The following is a 27,507-nucleotide window of genomic DNA, read 5'->3' on the forward strand; positions in this document are numbered from 1 at the left end:
GAGCATATGCGCAAATTAATTCTCTGTATTTTTGCATGAACAAAGTTAGAAGATGGCTAGATAGCTGAAACGTCTGCATGCAGATCGATCTTATTTTTTTCTCGTGATCGAAATGCCGGTTCACACGTTCGCGTGTTACACCATTCCCATCGAATAGAATGGCAATTAAATGCCTAATTAGGGCTAGCTGTCTTCTTAACCCTCCTTTGTACACAGGGTAACTCCCTCCTTCCCCCTCCCTTTTATTGAACTGCCATAGAAGTCTATGGCAGCTTTCTGCATAACACAGACAAATATAGAGCAGGTTTCACGGATGAAGATTTTGTACGGAAAAAACACGTTCATCTAACCGAATCTACTGAAATTGAAGGCATCGCTTCGTTGCACATAGTACTGTACTTTTTGCGCATGCAAAGCCAGTTCACACGCACTTGTGACACATTAAGGATAGGCACGCCCTTTACGTAGATTTCAAGGCTATTTTAAGCCTAATGAGCTCCAGATGGGTTATTTTCCCTACATTTTGGGAAGTGTCACACCCTTCCCCTTGTGTTTTTTCGCACCTCCCATATACTTCTATGGGACTTTTGCTGTGCAAAAAGCAGGAAAATAGAGCAGGTCCTCCTTTTTTAAGTGTGAGCTTACGAGAACGAACCCATTGAAATCAATGGCTTTTATTCTGTGTGTTTAGCGTGCGCAGTTACTAAGATAGGTGAACATACTCAAATATTAAATATGTGGAATAATTGTGCACGTTGTGCTATTGTGTTCTATCAACAGATCCATAAAACGCTACTAGAGAATGCAAAAATATTTCTGGAAATCGATAATTACAGGATGAACCTCACCCAACTCAAACAAAGGTAGGCCATTAGAGTTCCTATAAAAAGCCACAGGATTGTCTGTTTTGTGATGGCTAATAAATGCTGATTTACAATGTAATAAGAGCGACACCTTCCCAGAAGTATGGTGCAGTCCATTGAGATGTCTTTGCACAATATACAGTCATTGCTATAAAACTACGTGTTACCGTCTTATGCGACCTGAGTTTCCTAACGTTTCACTCATAGGCTGCCAGCTGCATAGATCACACATTGCTGTGAGTAAAGAGATAGGAAAGAAAGTGTTACGTCCGTCCTGGACTGCCAACAGGAACAGGGTACAGGGGCCAGCCAGAACGGACGCCGGAAACTCGAAATGCGGGCTGCTAGATGCAGGACAGGAAACGGATACAAACCGGACGCGCTTGCAGAAACACCAACAGGACAGTAAACTGCATACTAGAAACTGGACTTATGGACAGACATAACATAGGGACTGACAAACGACCAAAATACTCACCTTGCATACCAGCACACATAACAGATGGAATTGCTATGAAAGTACAAGGTATTGGTTCATGAATAGGCAAAGTCATTTAAGCCTGCAAGCCACCTCAAGGCTCCTGGTTATCTCATGAATCCCTTCTCTAACGATACAACATACACCAGAACCCTGCCTGCAAGCAGGGCGATCGCCCCTATAAGGGCGACCCGGCACTAGAACCTAAGAGCCACACTAGCCTAGAGATGATGAATGATCCAGCAGAACAAAGACAAACTGACATGAAACTGACAGAAAATAAACATAAGAACACACAGAGAACAAGACAATCCACACCTAATGTCTAGCTGGACACTGGACAAACACTGGACAAGACACTGTTCACACACATAACACATATACAGGCATTCAGGAAACCAAACCCTAGAGTGAAGGGATACCAGCTTCCTCTTGCAAAGGGGCTGGTATATATATATGCAGCAGACCAGTGGGGTTTGGCTGGCAAGAGGAACCTCACACCCAGCCAGCTCAATTATCCCTCACCTGTGAAGCTGTGCTCATGTAAACCTGTAGAACTACAGGCTCCAGCAGCATAACCTAACAGAGAGACTTTACATTTCTAGTAAGCCTGTCTGACTCTGTTACAGTCTCTACTTTATGGCTGCTGAAGTAGAGACTGTAACTAATTCCTAGGCTGAAGTACAAGGGGAAGAAGAGATCAAAAGCATAACTAGCTGAAAATGTACAGTGTAAATCTTCAATGTTGGAAGATGTTTTACTGATACTCAACTCTTTTTACAGGATTTCCACAGAGACTTCAGAGAAGAATCGGATCACACAGCAAAACCAAGTCCTGAAAGCGATGGCAAATGAATTGGCACTGAGCATCACAGATATTAAAATTATAATGATGGATAAGGAGGAGGAAATACAGCACTTAATGTCAAATCATCAGGAGGTATGACAAGAGGCACTTTCTAGTATTTGGGAAAACTTAATCCAGCATAAGTGATCTGTAGCGTTTAAACCCATGAATTCACTGATACGTATTCTATCTTACCAAAAGTAATTGGACACGTGAGCAAGTATCAAGAGTACTATTTATTTACATATGTTAATATGTAGTGGGGCCACTTTTGGCCCTAATGACATTGGATGCTTTCCGTAGTATACTTTCTATTGACGTCTCATACACTTTAGCTGGTATTTCCCTCAATTCAACCTGCAAATGTCTGGTGAGTTTTCTCAAAGAAAATGAATGTTGTTCATATTTCCTGACCTGACCTTCCAGGTCTTCCTTAAGATGTTCAGTAGGGTTCAGGTTCCAATCGTGGAACATCCATATCCTCAAACCAACATAAAACAGCATTGGATTTGTGACAAGGCATGTTGTCTTGTTGGAAGTATTGCACAAAAACCACAGCACTTTGGAAAGAATCTTGGGTGAAGTTTTTAGCAAATGTTTAAATGAATAATAGGGACTTACCTGGGGTAGGTGGCTCAACTCTAAAAAAATTAGCTTGGCCGCTACACCTAGACAACGTCCCTGAGGCCGATGATAGACATCCTGTCCTAAAGTACTTCATACATCCACTGGGAAATGGAGGGGTTGCAGGTCCATACACCAGATAACTCATGCAGTAATCTGGGAATAGTGATAGAAACACAGAGGAAAACAATAACTCTAAAGGATTAGGGTGAAAAAAAGGCCTGGAAATGTAATCAAGAGAACTTACTTGAGAGGGATGTCTCATAACATGGAGACCAACCCCGTAAGATGGAGTGATATCCGTAGTGATGAGGTCAGTCAAGAAAAGACCATGCCATGTAAAACATAAACAGACCACGGGCATGTCAGAACTGCAAGGTCTTAGCAGACCCCTGACCGACTCTGACAGTGACTATTGGCACTACTGGGAGATGTTTTCCCCTGTAACTGGGACTTCTATGGATGCGGCTCCAGTTACAGTGGAAAAGTAGGAAATAAGAAAAAATACAGCGTGAATGTCCCCCACAGTTCTTATATGACATCATGGGAGCATAGATGCTAAAAAATATATACAAAAATAAGTTTAAAACAAATTACAGAATAACACTAAAATATCAAAATTTAAAAAAAGGGCAAACCCATACCGTACTTTATTTTAATGCTGATATAATATTTTTAAAAATAAAGAGCTATAGATTTTAACCTTTTTTTACTTTTTGTACACATTACTTCTAATAAAATAAAAGAATGGAAAAAATATTCAGTGAAAAAAGGTACCATATATACTTGAGTATAAGCCTAGTTTTTCAGCCATTTTTTAATGCTGAAAAAGCCCCCCTTATCTTATACTTGAGTGAGGTAAAAAAAAAAAAAAAAACTGCAATACTCGCCTCCCAGCTGGCTTCTGTGTTCCCGGCCAGATGGTCACCCCGGCGTTGTGGCAAGCTGCTTGAGAATTCTTCCCGCTGTCATCTCCATGCTCAGCTTTGAATTCCCCTGCCATCAGCACTGTTTAGGTAAGCGCTGTGCTTGGATTGAGGGCCAGCCAATCACAGCCGGCGTTCGATCATTCCAAGCCATTCAGTGGATGACATCACTGAATGGCTGTGATTGATTTATCGAGCTGTGATTGGCTGGCGCTCGATCCAATCACAGTGCTTACTTACACAGCGCTGGCAGCGGGGGAATTTAAAGCCAAGCAGGGAGATGACAGGGAGAATTCTCAAACAGCTTGCCGCACCGCCGAGGAGACCATCACACCGGGGACACAGACGCCGGCTGGGAGGTGAGTATTGCATCTTTTCTTTACCTAATATATACTCAAGTATAGCTAGGCTTATACTCGAGTCAATAAGTTTTACCAGTTTTTTGTGGTAAAACTTATTGACTCGGTTTATACTCGGGTCGGCTAATACTCGAGTATATACAGTAATTTTAAAAAAACCTTATATGTGAAGGATAAAAAACGCAGCAAAAATAATTTGGTCAGTCCAGGAATAAAAAATAAGGCCATAAAACCACCACATGGGTAAAATCACTAAAAAGTGTTTTGTCCTTTAGGACTGAGACACTCTTGTCTTTAAGGGGTTAATGATGAGACTGTACTATTCAGTGTAGTAATCGTAAAGTAAGACACATAAACTTAAGGACCTTTCACACGGGCCATAATCGTTTGCAGTCCGTAGATCAGTCACTAGTACAAGCATATGAATTACTTCTTCAGAATTGTATGCAAATTTTTTTTACGAGAGTATCTTACTTAATCGTTTTTCATGTTCCCACAGTCAAAAAGGAGATCAGCTAAAAAAAATTGTTTACGTTAATAATTATATGTTTGGAGATTACTGAGTGGCTCTTCCCTTCAGCAAAGATTCGCGGATGGGCGAGTTGTAGCAAGCGCGCAATTATCTGTCAGCAGTTTCCTGTTACAAAGTAGTGGCGATGCATAAACTCTGTCTACATTGGACAATCTCTCTTAATTAAAAGGGTCCCTCGTTAAGAAGCTGTTTGCAAGGAGGAAGAAAGGCGGCTCCCTAGTGCCACCTATTGGATAGCAACCTTACAAGTCAATATTTGACCCTTTAAAGGGTCCCAAGAAAAGAAGTTATGCTGTGACCCCCACCTAGTACAAGAAGGGGGAGCCCGAATGTCCCAGAATGAATGTAGTGGCAGCCACGCATGTGATACTGCTCTATTCATTTTACTGGGACTCACAGAGATAGCAGAGTGCTTGAGAACGGCGAGCCCCGGAAGTCCCACTGAAATCAATGGAACAGAACTGCAGATGCTTTAACGCTGCTCCATTCATTGGGGACTCCCATTCTTGTGATCAGTGTGTTGTAGTCAGAACCCCATCATTCAGTTAATTATACCCTGCTCTATGGACGAGGCATACCTTCTGTCCAAGGGGCAATATTTCATGGGACAGCTCACGGAACCTGAGAGTATCGGGCAGCACACGGATATGTCTCCATGTGTGTCCATGCCAGCTGTGCCTAAGAACCTTGTAAAGCCGTGTGCATGTGTAAGGGGGTAGTGCTGCCACACTTCCCTTTATACTACGGCTTCAGCAGTAGCAATGATTTGAGGCCTACACTGGTTTATTTTCGTTTTTGCACGCAAATTCCATGTGCGCCCCCCCCCCCCAAAAATGCAGTATGCTCTATTTTAGTGTGCATTTGCGCACCAAAGCTCCCATTGGAGTCTGTAGGGGTGTGCAAATGTGTACCTTATACCCGCGTAATTGCGCATTACGCTGCACAATTTCACGGAAAAAAGAACACACCTGGAACCAGGGGCATAACTAAAGGCTCAGGGGCCCTGATGCAAAACGTGAGCTGGGCCCCCCCCCCTCTATCTGTATCTGTACCCGTACCCATACCTAAACAATGCTGCACAGAGGCATAACTTGAAGCTCCTGGGCCCCGATGCAAAACCTGTAACAGGTCCCCCAACTATAATGCTTTATTCATAGTACTGGGATCCCTATATGGAGAAGAGAGGCCTTATGGGCCCCCTAAGGCTCCTGGGCCCGGGTGCAACCGCAGCCCCTGCAGCCTCTATAGTTACGCCCCTGCCTAGAACTAATTAGGTACATAGTCTTTTAAATTACAGCACAGATGTGTACTGCGCCCGCGTGAAATGTCCCCGTTGACGCAAAAAATACGGTAAAATGTGTTAAAACGCGTGCATTTTTGCCCTTATGCCCGTGCGAAGCCGCCCTAACGATCTTTACTTGCAGCACAATTAGGCTGCGTTCGTGTCCGTTCAAGGTTTCCGTCTCTCTGCTCCGTTTTTGAAGGAGAGAAACTAAAATAAAATGGGAAAAAACTTTTTAAATTAAGGCGGAGGGTGTTTTGCACATGTATGTGAACAGGCCCTGCGTGCACAAAAAGAACAGTGAGGCTTACAGACGGCGTGTTTTGTCCCATTATGCAGCCGTGATAATCAAAACGAAACCACGGCTTTCAGTTGTCTCATTTTCGCTAGTGGTATTCTTGCCTGTTAATTCTACAGACAAGCTAGTCCTCGCCCCATCTGTCCCACGTGTGGTTAATACTCGGCCCACTACATATCTTTATGCTATTTTTTTTCAAACTCCTGCTCTATAAAACAAAGTTTAAACGGCTGGAGAAAAGAAAAAACTCGTTCATGCGCAACCAGGCCCCATAGCGGTGAGCGTAACGGCACATACGGCCGCGTAAAACTGCCCTACGGTTGTATTCACACAGGCGAATGCGATTTTGGTCAGTGAAAAACTGACTGTTTTCCATGTGACTTCCACAGGTTTTTTTTCACGTGGTTACCATAGTAACATGCGTTAAAAATGTATCGTAATTGCATGCAACACGCATGGCACGCAAATTCTGGTCCATTTTTTCTACTCTCGCAAAAAATAATGGGCAATACTTGAAGAGGAATCACACAAAAATACATAGAAAAGCAGTCCGGGCACCACACTGTTATGAAAGCTGTCTAAAAGGGAAAAAAATCTGTCTTTGTTGCCCCTAGCAACTAATCACAGCGCAGCTTTCATTTTACCTCAGCAGTGTAAGAAATGAAAGCTGCACTGTGATTACATAGTAACATAGTAACATAGTATGTAAGGCTGAATGAAGACAATGTCCATCTAGTCCAGCCTGTCTATCCTCCTGTGTTGATCCAGAGGAAGGCAAAAAAAACCAAGGGCAGAAACCAATTTAGCCCTTTTGGGGAAAAAATTCCTTCCCGACTCCCTAATGGCAATCAGACTGTTCCCTGGATCATCCCCTAATAGTTCCTACCTACCTGTATACCAGGATTGACAATTAACCTAAGATTTATATCCTATAATGTCCTTCCTCTCCAGAAAGACATCAAGTCCCCTTTTAAACTCCTCTATGGATTTTGCCATCACCACTTCCTCCGGCAGAGAGTTCCACAGTCTCACTGCTCTTACAGTAAAGAATCCCCTTCTATGTTGGTGATGAAACCTACTTTCCTCTAATCGTAGCGGATGTCCTCTTGTTACCTTTGTGGTCCTGGGTGTAAACAGATCACGGGAGAGATCCTTGTATTGTCCCCTCATGTACTTATACATGGTTATTTGGTCGCCTCTTAGCCGTCTTTTTTCCAGAGTGAATAATCCCAATTTTGATAGCCTCTCTGGGTATTCCAGTCCTCATTCCATGTATTAGTTTAGTTGCCCTTCTTTGAACCCCTTCAAGCACTGAGTACCGGTGACCAGAATTGTACGCAGTATTCCATGTGAGGCCTGACAAGTGCCTTATATAGTGGAAGGATAACGTTTTCGTCCTTCGCCCCTATACCTCTTTTAATGCACCCCAAGACTTTATTTGCCTTTGCAGCAGCGGACTGGCACTGGTTACTCCAGTTTAGTCTATTATCCACTAATACCCCCAGATCCTTTTCCATATCACTTTTCCCTAGTGGTACCCCATTAAGTGAATATTTGTGACATCCGTTTCTCCTGCCCATGTGCATAGTCTTACATTTTTCAACATTGAACTTCATTTGCCATTTTTCTGCCCAAGCCCCCATCTTATCCAGGTCCGTTTGTAGCCGCACATTGTCCTCCGTTGCATTAATTATATTGTATAATTTTGTGTCATCTGCAAATATTGATATTTTTCTGTGCAGCCCCTCTATCAGGTCATTGATAAATATGTTGAACAGAGTGGGGCCTAATACTGAACCCTGTGGCACCCCGCTAGTGACTGTGGTCCAATCAGAGTACGAACCATTTATTACCACCCTCTGCTTTCTATCATTGAGCCAATTTTTTACCCACTTACACACGTTTTCGCCCAGTCCGAGCTGCCTCATTTTGTATATTAGCCTATTATGTGGCACGGTGTCAAAGGCACCGTTGCTATTCCACATTGGTTGCTATTCCTTACACTGCTGAGGTAAAATGAAAGCTGCGCTGTAACTGGTTGCTATGGGCAACACAGACAGATTTTTCTTTTCGACAGCCTTCATAACATTGAGGTGTCGGGATACTTTTTTGCGGCCATCCCGTAGGACATGCAGCGATCTTTCTGCCTCGGACTATCAGTCATAGAGAAACATCGCTAGTGTGAATTAACCCATTCAAATAAATGGGTTCTTTTCCCGTGCGAGTTCCGTCCATTTTGGATAGGGATAGAACTAGTGGGGGAAGATACTCTTTGTGAATACGCCCTCATGGCACTTTCAGACGGCGAAATTCGCCACAGGATTTCCCGCGTGCATATTCCACCTCAAAAACCATGTCAAAATCCACGGTTTTTGCCAAGGTTTTTGATTCGGATGCGCACACAGATTTTCCCTGCATCAACGACAAATTTAGTGCGTCACCAAAAACTGCATCAAAAAACTGCAGATTTTGGCGCAGTTTTTGAGGCAGAATTTTCTGCCCCAAATTCCGCTGTGTGAAAATGCCCTTAAGCTATATTCACTTAGGCGAACCTGCCCCCACAGCGCTATAAACTGAGGTATGATGGTGTTAGGGGCCGTGCCAGGGAGCCGGGTGATGTATTGTTTTATACTCGCCCGCTTCCGTGATTAAGCCCTCCGAAGCTGGATCGCGGGTGAGTATAAAAGTTACATCCCCGGCTCCCTGTCATGTCCCCTAACAGCATCATATCTTAGTTTCTGGTGCCGTAGTGACACGACAGGTTCCCTTTAAGTCCTTAAAATTCCGACCAATTTTTTTCATGCGATTTTTCACGTGGTTTTTTTTCACGTTTCTGGGATTCTTCTGCACAATTTTCATCCGTTTCGCATCCCTTTTTTTTTTTGCATGTAAAAAAACCACTTCATAGCCAAAATGACGTGATTAAAGGTTCTGCACACTTTTTTATAGTTACCATGGTTACATTCGATAAGAACGTATTGCAAACGCATCAAATGAGTTTTTCTAATCTCACACATAGACTTCAATGGCGATTTTCGTCCAAAAATTGCTACAAAATAGAACATGCCATAATTTCTTTTGCTTGGACTATTTGTCTGATTTAAAAAAAAAAAAAATTGCGTGTGTGAATTAACCCTTTCCAATCCACTGTCTGACGTCTGAAGGCATTATGTTTTAAAGCTGTACAGCTCCGATGTTGGAAGACATCCGTCGGGGTTCTCTTACTGTATATTGCCAGCCTCTCTGCTGTCGGAGCCTATCCAACGTGTCACGTCATGCAGTACTGGCTTTAGCCAGCAGATAGCGCCATTGTATAACAGCAGAAAGAGTAAGCCCCCTAGGAAAACCAGGATACAAATTGGATTGGAAAGGGTTAAACCAGCTAAAATAATCTGCTTTATTTCCGTCTGATTTCTGGACGAATTTTGGGGTCCAAAACCTGGATGGATAAATTGTTTGTGTGAATATACTGTAAAGGTGTCAAAACTCTGCTGGGCTATTAGGGTCTCATCACTCAAGCGTGTTTGCACATGCAGAAATTACGTGGATATTGCGCAGAGAATAGAGCACATTGTTTTCAGAGGGTTTATTCACACTTTCACATTTGCACTTGCATTTCGTGCATGCAAAAAAAACAAAAACCTTTTGTGCTCCTTTATACACATAAGGCACCATAGGAGTCCATGTGCTTGCGCAAATGCGCACCCGATCTCCATGATACTGCGCAGTTTCGCGGGGAGATCGATAACACTGGGGACCAATTAGGCTGCACAGCCTTTTCAATCACGGCACAGGTAAGTTCTGCGCTGATGTGAACGGTCCTCAGCAGCGCAGAAAGTACAGTTAAAAGTGCCAATACGCATGTGATAGCGGGACCTTCACCATCGCGCTATCATGAGCGTAACTGCGCCCACGTTTGTCTGCAGGAGCCCTTAAATTCTTATTTCACTATTTCTAAAGGCGCTTTTACACATATTTACACAAACATTTTTCCGAATATTCGTTCACCCGATCGTTGGGCTGCATAAAAAAAAAAATAAATGATTGACATGCTTGTCGTTACTTCACTCCAAGAATCGTCCATTAGAGTAGCTAAAGACGGACGTATTTGCGCTCAAATATCGCTTGCGCAAAACACAGAAAATAGAACCCATTGATTTCAATAGGATCGTTCTCATTTCCTTCTTCTTGTTTTGCGTGCGCATTACTCTATTTTCCTGCGTATTCGCACACCAAGGGCCCCGTGGAAGTCTTGAGCGTGCGAAAAGCAAGAACATCCACAATACTTTGCGCAATTCCATGAACAGGAGAACATATCTATCCTCATTAGGCTAAATAGCCTTTTAAATCACAGCAGAGGGGTGTCACGCATGCATATAAAGAGGGTGTGTGTTTGCATAAAATTACAATTCAATGCGCCAATACGTGTGCATATCAGTACGTATTTGTGCATACGCTCGTCTGAAGCTGCCATTGCTTCTATCTGTTTTTGGAAAAGCTGTGTAACAACCCATAAGACCACCCTTACAGCTCCCAAAGGGATTGACACCCAGCTTTCCTTGTAGCCTGATCACGAAATCAGCTTGTCACCCAGCTTTCCCAGAAGCGAAGGATGATGCAAGAATTTCTATTTTCTGATGATTTTTCTATGTAGACTGTTTCAATGTAACAAGTGCAGCTGACGATAGTGTCATTCATTCAGGACTTTGTCGGTGTCTCCTTCCCTCCCTCTCCCTCACTCCTTCTTCCCCCTCTCCCACTGCAGAAGGTCCAGGCTGTGCAGCAGTTAAAACATCCCATCGATGATATTCAGTTTGCTACGGTGGAGGATGGGAGCAGGATGGAACTGTCCCAGCTCCTCAATGAGATCCGAAGACACTATGAGGCTCTCATCAGCACAAGTCACATCGCTGACGACCTTCCAGCCAGGATCCAGGTAACTGCATTACTCAGGCAGGCAGGCAAGCAGGCAGGCACCTTCCAGGAAAGGGATGCAGAGTCATTGTCAGCCTGACTCAGCCTCTGCTGCTTTCTCCAATGCAGGGGAAGGAGTGGCGGTAGCACTGCAGATAAATCCCATCTATTATAAATTATATATATGTGTAAGAGTGTGTGTGCATGCAGCCATTACCCGTCACCCACAATGCTTTGCAATATTTTATGATCAATAGAATTAACCATCGTATTAATAGAAGGCCTTCAGACCTTGACATGAATAGTGAACGGGCCTTTCAAGAACATGTCAATAAACTTCATAGAATTACCCGGCCTCATCCTTAATAATTGATATTGGATTTGCTTGGGTTTCCATTCTACCGGGCCTTTCTTGTATCCTATAGAGCTTCCATAGGAAGTCGAACACGTTTTCTTTACCCTTTATATGACTTTTGTGATTGTTTTATAAATTGTTTGCATCATAACTTCCATTCTGCTAAGTTAACTTATCTCTAAAAAGGAACTATAGTAAAAAAAAAAAGTTTCCCATTGTAATCATTCATTAGGGAGTTAGAAAGAATTAGTTATGTCTTCTGTGTTTAGTATGTATTGGTGCAATGTCAGTTTCTCATACTTATTCAGTGGAAATACTTAAAGGGAAGCTGTCATATCAAACACGGTGTCTGATCTGTGGGCTGTATGTTATAGAGCAGGAAGAGCTGAGAGGAGATATATATATATATATATATATATATATATATATATATATATATAGTCTTGTGGGAAAAGTTTCAGTTTAAGCTGGATTTTATTCATTAAAATCCCTACTCTTTCTAAGCCTAGGAGTCCAGTGGGCGGTCCTATCAGTGGCTGACAGCTCTCTCTATAGGCACACTGATGCACAGAAGGCTGTCAGTCACTGAGAGGACCACCCACTGGACTACTGAACTCAGAATAAGCCACGATTTCAATCAATAAACTACAAAATTTGCTGAATCTTTTTTCACAAAACTATATATCAATCTGCTCAGTTCATCCTTCTTACGTCCAAGCTGGACGTTAAAAACACCTTGTTCAGGTCGGTCGTAATTTATCGTCCTATGATAAACCAATCACTGGTTGCCCCACAGCTGGGAAAATCAAAGGTGAGCTGAAATATGTGAGAAAGCCAGGCAGCAGATGTTGACTTACCTACCAATGCCACCACTGCAGAAAAAAAGCATTAAACAGTGCCCACTGAAATGATTGGGCTGTCCATGGAATGCATAGGTATGATGGGCTGTAGTCATGTCAAAAAGATAACGAGAGACATACAGTGTCCTCCATTAATCATGCTTAATTGAAGGTATTTTCTTCAAAGTAGAACTTTACTATGTGCTTGTATAAAACTCAAAAAGTTATTACTAAAGGACTAGAAACAGCAAAGCATTTTGGGACCAGTTAGTCCCTTTGCCAGGATAGGACACTAGGGAGAGATGATCAATGTAGTGCGGAGTGAAATGGCTGACTCGTTAAGACAAAACCTGTTCATGAGCGCTAATAGGGCACATGGGCATCATCGAAGGGGATAATGGCTCCTACCCTAGAGGACCGTGTTCATTTATGTATTACATGGCCAGTCATACTATATGTCTACTGAAGTTAGTCAGTAGAACATCTGAAGCCAGACCCACTTCAATCAGCTAATCGTCAAACTGGGTTTGATATAAAAAGGGCAGAACCCAGTGAAAGTATGGCCGATCGAAATATGGCCTGACTGGATGCAGCCGACACCTTTCTAGTTCTCAAAAAGGGAAGTTGACACGTATAGTTTAAAATCTATAGTTTACGTTGAATGGACTAGGATCAATACCAGGAGATTCTCTGTGAATCGTCACATCTGATGAATAATTAAATGTATAGAATTTCTGTTTATGGCCTTGTGTCATCAGTACTGGAGGATCTGATCCCAGCGGGGTGAGATATAATATCAGTTCATGTGAAATGCGAAGAGGCCTTCTCTTGCTATGGAGATATTGGCACTACTTTTATTAGTATGAGGATAGTCAGCCTAAAAAACGTTTCCCTTCTCTGCCTTTCTTCCTCTGTGGACTGTCACCAAAGTTATGTTGTAGGACTGCCAACAGAAGCGTTAAAATTTGGTCATGTCACATATATTCTGCAACAGGAGTTGTCCAGAGAATGGCCGCCATCCGTGTAGCCCATGAGAAAGGGTCCACGGCATAGGTGGGCAGCAGGGTCTTACACCACACTGTTTGCTCCTGTTAGTCTGAATGGTAAACCTAACAGGAAGGAATAGTATGGCGTTAGACTCCTTTCCAGTCCATAGTTATTCCCTGGCCTACACACACCCCCCTGTCTTGAGATACATTCACCTGTTCTAGGACTAGTTTTTTACAGGTGACATGGGCACTGGCCAGTTTGTTGAATTCTTGGACCGCCACTTTAAATATTTTCTATGGAAACTAATATGGTGGCCATTACAGTTTCTACAGGCATTATCACTCCTACACCATAAAACTGACTAGTTATATACAGTACTGTGCAAAAGTTTTAGTGTGTGTTGTCACAGAGTAATCACCGTGGAATTTTCCATGGCGAATTCCACCTAAAAAAATCATGTCAGAATCCGGGGCTTTCTGACATAGTTTTTGCCCTAGATCTGCATACGTAATTTGCCCTGTCAAAGGGCAAAATCCCCCATGCTTCACTGCTGCCTGTAGACACTCATTATTGAACCTCTCTCCCCCGTGCTTCACCGCTAAATACAGACACTCATTATTGTACTGTTCTCTGCCATGCTTCACTGCTGCCTGCAGACACTCATTATTGTACCTCTTTCCTCGATGCTTCACTACTACCTGCAGACACTTATTATTGTACCGCTCTCCACCATGCTTCACTGCTACATACAGACACTTGTTATTGTAACTCTATCGCCCATGCTTCACTTATACCTGCAGACACTCATTATTGTACCTCTCTCCACCATGCTTCACTGCTGCCTGCAGGCACTCATTATTGTACCGCTCTCCACCATACTTCACAGCTGCCTGCCGACACTCATTATTGTACCTCTCTCCTCCATGCTTCACTACTACCTGCAGACACTCATTATTGTACCTCTCTTCCCCCTGCTTCACTACTACCTGCAGACACTCATTATTGTACTGCTCTCCACCATACCTCACTGTTGCCTGCAGACACTCATTATTGTATCTCTCTTCCCCATGCTTCAATGCTACCTGCAGACACTCATTATTGTACCGCACTTTACCATGCTTCACTGCTGCTTGCCGACATTCATTATTGTACCGCTGTCCACCATACTTCACTGCTGCCTGCTGACACTCATTATTGTACCCCTCTCCCCCATGCTTCACTGCTACGTGCAGACACTCATTATTGTACCTCTTTCCCCCATGCTTCACTACTACATGCAGACACTCATTATTGTACTGCTCACCACCATGCTTCACTGCAGCCTGCAGACACTCATTATTGTACTACTCTCCCCCATGCTTAACTGCTACCTGCAGACACTCATTATTGTACCTATTTCATCCATGCTTCACTACTACCTGCAGGCACTCATTATTGTACCGCTCTCCATCATACTTCACAACTGCCTGCCGACACTCGTTATTGTATCTCTCTCCCCCATGCCTCACTACTACCTGCAGACACTCCTCAGTCCAGATCACCTGCTGCCATTTTCTGCACCCCAGTTCTTTTGATTTCATGTATAGTTGAGTCGCTTGGCCTTGTTTCTACGTGGAAGGAATATTTTTCGGATGTAATTCTTCCATGAAGACCATTTCTGGCCAAACTTCTTCAAATAGTACATGGGTTTATCTGGGTCCCACTGGGTTCTGCCAGTTCTGATCTGATGACTCTGCTGTATATCTTCCGATTTCAAAGGGAAGAAAGTGTGATATGTCAACAGTCTTTAATGTTGCCCTCTTCTTTGTTCTTCTTCAAAGGAGCTTGAACAGCACATCCTGAAACCCCAGTCTGCTTTGAAATCTTTGCCTGGGAAAGACTTGCCGATGCAGTAGAACCACCTTGTGTCTTGTTTTTGTGCTCAGTCTTGCCAAGGTGCATGACCTGTGACATGAAACTGTCTTCCACAATCTCACCTTTGTAGCAGACTTTGGCTCTTCTTCACCCAGTTTTAAGACTCTTATGGCTTACTCAAACAAATGCATTTGCGCTGTGTATTACACGTGAAACATTTGCATGCTCAATACGCAGTAAATAGAACCCATTGATTTCAATAGGTTTGGTCACGTTTTTTTTTAACATGTGCATTTTGATCATACAAAAAAAAACAGCATGTTTTTTGTGCATGCAAATACGCAGGGCATGCATGTGCAAAAAATACAATAAAATATGCACACATCTGCGCAAAAACGCAAAGCCGATCACGCAAATGCTTGCATAAATACGCTTACGCCTGTTTGAAGCCAGCCTGCACAGCTGTTTCTGTTTCAGTTAATGACTGAGTTTCAACCTACGCATGAAAATGATGATCATTATCACCTGTTTGGTATAATTAGTTAATCATACACCTGGCTATAATCCGACAAAATCCCTGACTCCATGCAAGAGTACCTAGAAGAACTGATACTGCTGTGAGGATAAAGGGCGACAAAAAAATAACTATTGCAGCCGGGCTCACACAGCCGTAAGCGTAAAACGCTGCGGGGGTCACATGGGGTTTTACAAGCTCTGGAGACGGCGGTGACCCGGCAAACTGCCGCATATAGCGGCAAAATTGTATACATGTGTACATTGCATGTACATGCCGCCAATACGCAATGTAATTATATACGTGCCTATAGAGGACAATGCAGAGATTCGGTTGCAGTGTCATCCGCACCACATCTGTGTTACGGATCCGTATTACGTACGTGTTACAATTCGCTTGTGTGAAACCGGCCTTTTATTACATTTGGCTACATAGTCTGTCTATTAGAGTTCATGGGGCTGTCGGAGGCGCTGCAGGATGTGAAGACTGAGAGCCTGTGTTGAAGGAATATTAATATTAAAGAAGTTAGTTGTGTCCTTGAGATTATATCCATCATCTGTCACTGTCCAATTTTCCTTGTCAGTCTACAGTGGTTATCGTCTGACCTATCGTACTCAAAGATCAGATACATTATGATCCTGTCACTTCATTTCCATTCAGCTGGAAGAAGAAGAAGCCCGGCAGAAGATGCAGAAAGATGAAGAGGAACTAAGGGCAGCCCGGGCCAGTCTCCACGAAGCCAGGAAGCAATGGAAATGCCTACAGGCTGAAATTGAGTCCCTCCAAGTAATGGTAAGTATTTCCCATGAGCATTGGCTCTCCTAGTCTTCCCAGTGTGAATGTGGCTCTTGGTCTTGAATTCCAGAACTTTTACAATATTGGGGTCTGGATCCTTTATATATGAATATAAGGATATATTAGAGCCCGTGGTCCGTTCACAATCGGAGCTTCCTTGTATGGAAATTAGAGCCGAGACCCCGGAGTGCAGCATAAAATCACGTGACAAGTCTTTCGTTGATCAGTTTCATGTGAATCCACATTAGATGGGGAAATCGAGCGACCTCCAACGAGGCCTGGCCATCGGTGCTAGAGTAGCTAGGATATAGCCAAGCTCGTGGGGTTTCTTGTGCAGCGGTGTGGAGAGTATACAGAGAATGGCCTGATCGAGGAAATACATGCAGCAAAAGGGGATGCTGTAGTCGTAAACAACCTGTCGACAAATGGGGTCAAGAGAGGATGGCAGCAGTTGTTCTGATGAGCAGGTGCTGCACAGTCAAGCAAATTGCAGCCAAATACAACACCTGTGCTCCAAATAACGTGTCCGAATGTACAACTCATTGTTCCTTACAGGGGTATTCCAAACACTGTTCAATACCTCTAAAGTTAATACAAGGGGGTTTGTCCAAGTTGTATTTTTCATTAAAATCCCAATCCCCTTGCAGTAACATAACTAACCAGTGCATGTGCAGTGCACACCATTTTTAAAAAATGTCCTGCTCTGCCGCTTATCCGCGGCACAGCACAAAAACAACTGCAGCTCTGCCGCGGATGCGGACGGCTTCCATAGGTTTCCATGGGAGTCGTCTGTGCGGCAGATCCGCAAAAAAAAGGAGCATGCTGCGATTTCTGCCCGTGTGTGTGACCCGCATGCCAGGAAGAAATCCTGTCCGCATGCTTTTAGCTGTCCTACGGATGCTAATGCATCCCTATGGGCAGCAAGACGCACAGAACTCCCGTGCGGGGGCAACGTGCGGATTTTATAAATAAACATGTGAACATTGGGCCTAACTGCATCTTACTCTTTAAGAAGTATCCCTGCAGAATGACATCATAACTTCAAAGTTTTCTATGGACCCCATCCTCCACCCATAATCAAAGTACCATAAAAATAAAAAATAAAACACTCTTAGGGCGAGCACCCACTGGCGTTTGCGTTTTCCGCGGGAAAAAACGCAGCGTTTTCGCCGCGTTTCCCGCGTTTTTTCCGCGCGCTTTTCGCGGCGTTTTTCGCGGCGTTTTCGCGGCGTTTTCGCGGCTTTTCCATTAATTTCTATGGAGAAAAATAAGGACACATATGCAACTGACAGTTCCTATGTTAAAAACGCAAACGCAACGCAAAAAAAACGCCAGTGGACAGGAACACATGTTATCTCTATGCCTGTGCAGGAAAAACGCAAAACGCAAAACGCAAAACGCAGGTAAAAAAACGCCAGTGGGTGCTCGCCCTTAAAGGGATATTCTCTGACATTTATACCATATCTACCACTAGTGTAACTATAGGGGATGTTGTTGCACCCAAACCCAGGAGCCTTAGGGGGCACATAAAGCCTCTTCTTTCCATACAGGGAGCCCAGTACTATGAGTAAAGCATTATAGTTGGCAGCCCCGTTACAGGTTTTGCATTGGGGCCCAGGAGCTTCAAGTTACGCCTCTGATATCCACAGTACATGCCATAATTATTTGATAGATGCAGGTCCCACCTGGGATCTGCACATATCTCAAAAACAGGCCCCTTCTGGTTCAACACCATCCAGGTATGTCTATGATGTTGTGTCTCTGCGTGATACACACAGTTAGGACGAGCACCCACTGGCGTTTGCGTTTTCCGCGGGAAAAAAACGCAGCGTTTTCGCCACGTTTCCCGCGATTTTTCCGCGCGTTTTTCACGGCGTTTTCCATTAATTTCCATTGACTTTCATGGGTGCATTAGGAGAAAAATAAGGACACATATGCAACTGACAGTTCCTATGTTAAAAACGCAAACGCAACGCAAAAAAAACGCCAGTGGACAGGAACACATGTTATCTCTATGCCTGTGCAGGAAAAACGCAAAACGCAGGTAAAAAAACGCCAGTGGGTGCTCGCCCTTAGAGTGCACAATCGGCTGTTTTCTCCATGTGCATTTATAGAAGATATTACAGCAACAGTCTCCACCCACCAGCTCAGAGAGAACTGAGAATTACATATACACCCTGCACAGGAAAAAACGGATGGTAAAAGTAATATTCAAGCCAGAAATACTGTTATTTGTCGCGTACACACATATGGCAAATTATTCTGAGAAGTCACTTGAATGTGCGGGTACGCTTTAAGAGATTTTTGTAAACTCTAATGAATAATTTCAATAGGAAATTCTGTGTTTCTAGCAAATTCCCCCTTAAATGCATTATTAATATTGTTTCAAAGGAGAGAAGTCTAAAGTTCACCCTGCATGAAACGGAGCAGCAGCACCAGAAGCAGCTGGAGGCTTTGTCTGCTGTAATTGCTGATTTACAGCAAGAGCTGCAGGAGGTGAGAGAAGGAGTGCGGACACAACTACAGAAGCACAAGATGCTCCTTAACACCAACATGAAGCTGGAGAAGGAAATCTCAACGTATCGCAGCTTGCTGGAGAGTGAAGAGACCAGGTGCACCAATCAAATTTAAGCCATACTTATCCTTTTCTTAAAGGGCTTATCCCTCTTTTAGCTGTTTTGATGCAGAAAACTGACAGCTCCATACATTGTGCAGTGGTCTAGGTTGGTACTGTTAGCTGAGTCCCATTCATTTTGATAGGATTCAGTCCGCAGTACCAACCCGGACCACTGCACAATGTATGGAGCTGTCTGCTGCCTGCAGCAAAACAGCTAGAAGTGGCACAACCCACATGACGTCGTGTACCATAGAGTATTCTAAAGTCCTCAAACCTAAAATTACCATAACACTCCATCTCTAAGTCCTTACATGCATTCAGTTATGGCAATAATTATAAGGAGATCCAAATTGTTGTCCTCACAGTCTATTCACACGGAATGCGAAATTCCACTTGCCCACGTGAATAAGGTCTTAAAGGGATTGACCACTTTAGATAAAATATTTTGGCATTCTGTATGGTATTAGTGAATTCTCAGTTAATAGAGGGAGGTTCTCTGTTCAGGATCTTCATCTCTTGGCCAGAGCGAAGAGCAGTTATAAAGAGTGTTTCTTGCTCTGTAGGACTCGTCCTGTCCTGTATTACACAGATACAGTAAAGCACTAAATTAAACTAGAAAAGTGTAATGCTTAATTTCCCCTGTGGTGGCGCTGCAAGGAATTTAAACACTTACTGCTATGTTTCCACCTAGAACCTAAACACTGCCATAGGGATTTCAGAAGGGGGACATTTTGTGATCAATTTATTGTCAAAGGCCCCTTCTAATAAGTAATGTTTGTCTAAAGTGGACATCCTCTTAATGCCCCTATTCAAGCTAGTACCTAAGTATGGGGATTTTGTTATGGCCCCTATGGTAACGCTGAACAGGAAGTGTTGTCAAAGGGACACAGAAATCAGGAGTTGCAGCTTTCAAGATTGCGACTTCCAACAGTGTTAAAGGAAACCTGTTACCTAGTATTTGGGTATTAATTCGCTGTCAAGGTACTATTCCACTTGTGAACACCATCAGTTACATGTTCTTATTAAAATCGTTGCATTTTGTTCTTGTCCCATCATTTGGGCGGCACCGAATCACCGAGTCACAGCTTTTTTCCCTCTCAATTCTACCTGATTGTCACCTCCCCGTTGTAATGATGTCAGTGCCATCCTCTTTGTAACCCTACACATGCTTCATTGTTCGCGATCCCCCGACTAGCACGCTCATGTGCAGTACGCTGGCGTGTATACAGCTTCATTTCTCCTGCTCATGTGCGCATGCGCTGGAAGTGCCACCAGAAGGTATTTTGCACCAAATACCTGGTGGGCACTCCACATTTTCACAGAGGGCTTCTCATTTGTCAGTTATGCCCTTATAGAGAAAGTAATGGTGATAGGATCTGGCGCATGCGCATACGCTTGGGTGAAGTCAAAGTGTATATACGTCAGCTCACTGCACATGAGCGCACTAGACGGGGAGATCGTAGCTGATGAAGCATGCACAGGATTACATAGAGGATGCCCCTGGCATCAGGAGCAGGGTGAGGGGACTGCCGCAAATTGCCAAATGAACGTTGCTTTTTTGCGTGTGCATCAGCGTATCTTTTGCTTTTTTTTTTGTGCACAGGAGCCATGTGCATTTGTGAGCTCAAAAAAAACCATGCACCGATGCTCCCAGCCATTGAAATGGCTCATTAGTCTAATGAGTTCAAGATTAGAGATGAGCGAGCATACTCGCTAAGGACATTGCCGGTTCGGGTGCCGGTGCGGGGGAGCGGTGAGTTGCGTCAGTCAGCAGGGGGGAGTGGGGGGGGAGAGAGGGAGAGAGAGAGATCTCCCCTCCGTTCCTCCCCGCTCTCTCCCGCAGTTCCCCGCTCGCCGCCGGCAGCTGAACCTTTTCTCTCGATCGGGCAGGTACTTGCTAAGGGCAATGCTCGCTCGAGCAATTGCCCTTAGCGAGTATGCTCGCTCATCACTATTCAAGATGTGTTTTTTACCTGTGTAATTACACAGCGTATCACGCATCTCCTAGCGTTTTGCGTGCCCATTTGCGCATCCGCATTGACCTCTATGGGGACTTTTGGTGCAGCAAAATAAAGCATGCGGCATTTCTTTTTGTGCAATTAAAATGTGCAGGAAAAATATGTGCATGGGACCGAACTCATTGAAATTATTGTGTTATATTCACTGCGTATTGTGCGCTCGTGTGAATCTGACCTTAAATGAAGTTTTTCGGGTGAATTAGGATGTGGCAATTTTAACAAGATGGTGTTTACAAGTGGAATAGCACCTTGCTGGCAATTTAATACCCCCCAAAATGGTGACAAATTAACTTTAACAGCAGCTACCATTATCAAAAACTCTTGACACGGGTGCTGAGACCCCTAGCAGATCCCCTGACCTCACTGATCAATGGTTTACTTCATGAAAGGTACTATGCTAACTTGTTTCTATCCGTAGGTTATATGGTACTAGGCAAATTCAGGAACCCAAATCATCTACAAGCAAAATAGGCTTCACCCAATCTTCAGGTAAGTGTCAGTGAAGTGTTGGTCACTTGGCAGCTTCGCAATCTCATGGAGTTGTATGGAGCGGAAGAGCACATAACCAACTGACGCTCCATGCAACTCCTTCTCACATGCTGGGGAAGGGGAACATGGAACTCGGGTCTTCTGTACCAATAATTGGTGGGACAATGCAGCAATCAAACATATCACCGATCTTGTGTACAGGTGATAAATATTAGTGGTGTCAACCCAGCATATTAGATTAATGTTGGCATATCCCACTGGTATAGGCAGAAGGTACGGACCATGCTATGTCCATGACGTTCTCCCAACCAATGCCAAGACATCTGAGGATTGAACAGTTGGATTTCAGTATGCCTCATCCTTTGTTCTGCCAAGTTTTTCCATGTGATAAGCCAAAACCCGAGGTACCTGCCAGGATTTTTCTGAAACGCCTTTTTTATACAACCCGATAATCAGGCAAGAAGCTTTATAGAAACATGTATTTCCCCGATCATTGGAATGTATGAAGATGCCACCAAACATCTGAGAAATGAGAAAATGGTCATTCATTGGGTGATCACACCTCTCATGCAGCACCAAAATTCATTGCTACCGGTAGCACATCTTCAAGTGTAAATGGAAGATGTGCTGCCGACAGCGATGAGACTGTAAGGTGGGTGAACGATTGTATGAACTATCATTCGTCCCTCATGCATTGTGAATTGGCTTGTTTGAAGGCCAGACAAATGGGCATCAATCTAGTTGATTAGTGTGAGTTACATGGCTCAGATCAAAATATGTAAAAAGACCCTAACTTTCCCAATTGACTAAAGATGCATCTAATTGGGTTGGTTTGGGAATAGTTGTTGGTGAAATGAGTGTTCAGCAGATGACTATCTTCATTTTATGGGCGGCATTTGCATCTATCTATATGTGCTGACACCTTAATGGTCTATGAGAATTTAGTCCCATTCAGAGTTAGCCAACTTTTTAACATTGATGACCTACCCTCAAGATAGGCTATGAATATCAGATTGGAGGGAGTTTGGCATTCAGAATCCCTGGTGATCAGCTGAATAAAGGGGCCGCGGCACCACAGACTCAACAGTGTTTACATCTGCGTATGAACTTGTTCGTACTCAGAACACTGCATTATTTATAGCAGCTATTCTGAGTATTACAGTCTTGTCCTATTCACTTCACTGGGGCACATCTGTAGTACTCAGAACAGCTGCTATAAATAATACCGTATTCTGACTATGAGAGTATTAAATTATATTTGATGCAGTAGTGTCAAGTGCATAATATTTGTGCTCTGTGCATAGCAAGAAATATGTGAGTAAAAGACACATTGTAACTACATTTTACTAACAGTGTCCCAGACGCCGAGCACACAGCTTTGTCATAATTAACCTTTGTAATGTTTTACTAAGATAGAAGTATCACACATGCTGTAGATTTTGAACTGTTGATTTTGTGGGGGGTTTCAAAGTATATAACCTCTTGCATTGTAACAATAAAACAGAAGAGCTTGGAAACATCACTTAAGTGTTTCTCAGTGTTCTCTTCTCCAATGCATCGATAAATAATTAGGCATACCTGATTGATAAGGCTACAATACCCCTTGAGTATCACCTAAACTAAGTGATTACTTTAGAATTAGAGATGAGCGAACATACTCGTCCGAGCTTGATGCTCGTTCGAGTATTAGGGTGTTCGAGATGCTTGTTACTCGTAACGAGTACCACGCGATGTTCAAGTTACTTTCACTTTAATCTCTGAGACATTTGCGCGCTTTTCTGGCCAATAGAAAGACAGGGAAGGCATTACAACTTCCTCCTGTGATGTTCCAGCCCTATACCACCCCCCTGCAGTGAGTGGCTGGCGAGATCAGGTGTCACCCGAGTATTTAAATCTGCCCCGCTCGTGGCTCGCCACAGATGCATTCTGACATAGATCAGGAAAAGTGCTGCTGATGCTGCTGCTGCTATAGGGAGAGTGTTAGGTGTAATATTAGGCTTCAAGAGCCCCAACGGTCCTTCTTAGGGCCACATCTGACCGTGTGCAGTACTGTTGAGGCTGCTTTTAGCAGTGTTGCACTTTTTTTTTTTTGTATATCGGGCGTGCAGAGCATTGCGTCCTCAGTCTGCAGTCATTGTACATAGTATAGGGCCAGTACTGGTGAGGCAGGGACAGTGGGAAAGGTGAAAGAGATATACTGTCTACATAGGCAGTGGGCTTTTTCAAACAAATTTGGGAAAAATACTATATTTGGGCTGCCTGTGACAGTCTTCAGTGTACTGCGTGTCTGCTGGGGGTAGTAGTCCTAATTAATACGCAGCTAAGTGTTACAGCAGGCTTGCGCAAAATTGTTTCCTGGCTCTGCGTTGCCCTTTACATCACCGCCGTCATCCCGTCCAGAGGGAAACAGTATACATATATACACTGCCTACAGTATCTTTCTGCTGTCTCAGCTCAGCCTTTAAAAAAATAGAAGCAAAATACTTAAGGCCTACTAGTGGCGTTTGGCCACTTGACTGCTTCAGCGCTGTGAATTCCACTAGCTGAGTCATACGCACCTACGTCTCACTACAGGCTTGCGCAAAATTCTTTCCTGGCTCTGCTGTGCGTTCCGTAAGCGAAGTCAGCCTCCAACCACAGGCCAATAAGCGGCACATTTAATTACAGCGTTTTGTTTCTGTACTACTGGTAATACACCATGCTGAGGGGTAGGGGTAGGCCTATAGGACGTGGACGCGGGCGAGGACGCGGAGGCCCCAGTCAGGGTGTGGGCACAGGCCGAGCTCCTGATCCAGGTGTATCGCAGCCGACTGCTGCGGGATTAGGGGAGAGGCACGTTTCTGGCATCCCCAGATTCATCTCACAATTAATGGGTCCACGCGGTAGACCTTTATTAGAAAATGAGCAGTGTGAGCAGGTCCTGTCGTGGATGGCAGAAAGTGCATCCAGCAATCTATCGACCACCCAGAGTTCTATGCCGTCCACTGCTGCAACTCTGAATCCTCTGGCTGCTGCTCCTCCTTCCTCCCAGCCTCCTCACTCCATTACAATGACACATTCTGAGGAGCAGGCAGACTCCCAGGAACTGTTCTTGGGCCCCTGCCCAGAATGGGCAGCAATGGTTCCTCTCCCACCGGAGGAGTTTGTCGTGACCGATGCCCAACCTTTGGAAAGTTCCCGGGGTGCGGGGGATGAGGCTGGGGACTTCCGGCAACTGTCTCAAGAGCTTTCAGTGGGTGAGGAGGACGACGACGATGAGACACAGTTGTCTATCACTCAGGTAGTAGTAATTGCAGTAAGTCCGAGGGAGGAGCGCACAGAGGATTCGGAGGAAGAGCAGCAGGACGATGAGGTGACTGACCCCACCTGGTTTGCTAAGCCTACTGAGGACAGGTCTTTAGAGGGGGAGGCAAGTGCAGCAGCAGGGCAGGTTGGAAGAGGCAGTGCGGTGGCCAGGGGTAGAGGCAGGGCCAGACCGAATAATCCACCAACTGTTTCCCAAAGCACCCCCTCGCGCCATGCCACCCTGCAGAGGCCGAGGTGCTCAAAGGTCTGGCAGTTTTTCACTGAGAGTGCAGGCGACCGACGAACTGTGGTGTGCAAGGTTTGTTGCGCCAAGATCAGCCGTGGAGCCACCACCACCAGCATGCGCAGACATATGATGGCCAAGCACCCCACAAGGTGGGACGAAGGCCGTTCACCGCCTCCGGTTTGCACCACTGCCTCTCCCCCTGTGCCCCAACCTGCCCCTGAGATCCAACCCCCCTCTCAGGACACAGGCACTACCGTCTCCCAGCCTGCACCCACACACTCACCTCCGCTGTCCTCGACCCCATCCAGCAATGTCTCTCAGCGCACCGTCCAGCCGTCGCTAGCGCAAGTGTTTGAGCGCAAGCGCAAGTACACAGCCACGCACCCGCACGCTCAAGCGTTAAATGTGCACATAGCCAAATTGATCAGCCTGGAGATACTGCCGTATAGGCTTGTGGAAACGGAGGCTGCTTTCAAAAACATGATGGCTGCGCAGGGACACTTTGGTGTACGCTGTGGACACTGGGTCGTGCGGGGGGGGGGGGGGTTGGGCAGCATGTAACCCAGGAGAAGAGGCAGCGGAGTGTCATGCAGGCAGTGATTGTGCTTTGTTGGAGGTAGTGTGGTGCTTAGCTAAGGTATGCATTGCTAATGAGGGCTTTTCAGAAGTAAAAATTGTTGGGGGGGGCCCATTCTTGCCGCTATTGTGGCTTAATAGTGGGACCTGGGAACTTGAGATGCAGCCCAACATGTAGCCCCTCGCCTGCCCTATCCGTTTCTGTGTCGTTCCCATCACTTTCTTGAATTGCCCAGATTTTCACAAATGAAAACTTTAGCGAGCATCAGCGATATACAAAAATGCTCGAGTCGCCCATTGACTTCAATGGGGTTCGTTACTCGAAACGAACCCTCGAGCATCGCGAAAATTTCGTCTCGAGTAACGAGCACCTGAGCATTTTGGTGCTCGCTCATCTCTATTTAGAATGTACAAATGTACACACTGAGGAGGCTGTAGCGCTCCCACCAGCGCCGCGGCCCTTTCAATTAGTTGATTTGCAGGGATCCTGAGCAGATATTCCAACCATCACATATTGATGGCCTAACCTAAGAATAGGCTATCGATTTTTAAAGCTTGGAATTGACCAAAGCACTCTATGTAAACTTGTACCTAATGAATTTTAAAGTGGTTTTCCACAACTTAAAATCACTTCGCAACCACTCCGTCCTTCTTAGTTGTTGCTGACCAGGACATAGGACGGAGTGGTTGTGAAGCAATTTTAAGTCATGGGAAAACCCCTTTAGTGAGCATAGCCATGGGGAGGAGGGTGGTGTTATGTCCACTCTATTTCATGGAAGTTCCTTTTCATCACTAGCCAGCTTCTATGTAATCTGAACAATGTGAAAATTCAATAAGCACAGAAATAAAAGATAATAAGTCACTAAATGTGAATCATTTTGATTATTATAGGCCATGTGGAAAAGAGTTCAAAGATGTACAGGGAATCTCCAGAAGAGCCGGACAAAAGCCAAGCAATATTTAATGGAAATATTGCAGAAGAGGGTGCGGAGGCCACGGGTACAGTGCAGTAAGTACTGCCCCACTAACAGCATTCACACACTGATCCAGCCAGTCATGAAAAGTCAGTAACGGAATATCTTCTCACATTCCACACCATCGCTTGGGGTAGCCAAAATGATAAGGTTCCTCACAGGCGCTTAACTCAAAGCTGCTGCGCACCACTGCAAAATCTTTAATAAGGCCCCATCTAACCATAATGCTTCATTCCAAGTATTGGTCTCCTTATATGGGGAAGAAAGACCTTAAGGCTTCGACATCTCAATGCAACCGTATCTTCTGAAATCATTGTAGTTATGTTCGTGGTTCCTCATAACATTAAAGGTAACCTGTCATCACTTTTAGAGAATTAACCCCTTAATGCCACAGGACATAGGTTGACGTCCTGGCAGGGTGATAGTTAACACAATTGTATGTAAACTTACATTGCGCCATCCCACAGCGTGGATCGATTAAGACACTGATCCCCGCTCTTAACCGCTTACATACTACGATCAACGTACATCTCAGCATGCCATAGGTTCACAGAGGGAATCATTCACCTTTTGTTTGATGTTCATTTTATGCAGTCATAAAAACCATGGTTGGCTCATTCACTTATCGTTCTATTTAAACAGCAATTGTTCAGTCTTTCACATTTGCTTATACAGTGAATGTGAAAGACTGAAGGTTTCTGAATGATTCTCGTTGGAGGAGCCAACTAAATATCTGCCTGTCTAAACAGGCTGCACGAGAGCATTGTGGCCCATTCAGAGACTATTGTTTATCAGTTGTGGTAAACCAGCCACAGCTATTAAAGACTACTC

The 27,507-nt window shown here is 44.4% G+C and overlaps 1 protein-coding gene across 1 annotated transcript in view; it reads left to right on the forward strand.

Annotated features, from left to right (window-relative positions):
- Positions 1-27,507, forward strand: part of KRT222 (keratin 222) — a 54,316-nt gene that overhangs the window by 22,735 nt on the left and 4,074 nt on the right. Inside the window, exons 4-10 of the mRNA XM_066586421.1 lie at positions 781-863; positions 2,125-2,281; positions 10,975-11,145; positions 16,336-16,467; positions 18,862-19,082; positions 21,524-21,594; positions 26,594-26,711. Of these exons, the coding sequence (XP_066442518.1) occupies positions 781-863; positions 2,125-2,281; positions 10,975-11,145; positions 16,336-16,467; positions 18,862-19,082; positions 21,524-21,594; positions 26,594-26,711 (953 nt within the window). The remainder of the gene's footprint in view (positions 1-780; positions 864-2,124; positions 2,282-10,974; positions 11,146-16,335; positions 16,468-18,861; positions 19,083-21,523; positions 21,595-26,593; positions 26,712-27,507) is intronic.

Source organism: Eleutherodactylus coqui, chromosome 13 (genome assembly GCF_035609145.1).
Source record: "Eleutherodactylus coqui strain aEleCoq1 chromosome 13, aEleCoq1.hap1, whole genome shotgun sequence".
Classification (NCBI taxonomy): domain Eukaryota; kingdom Metazoa; phylum Chordata; class Amphibia; order Anura; family Eleutherodactylidae; genus Eleutherodactylus; species Eleutherodactylus coqui.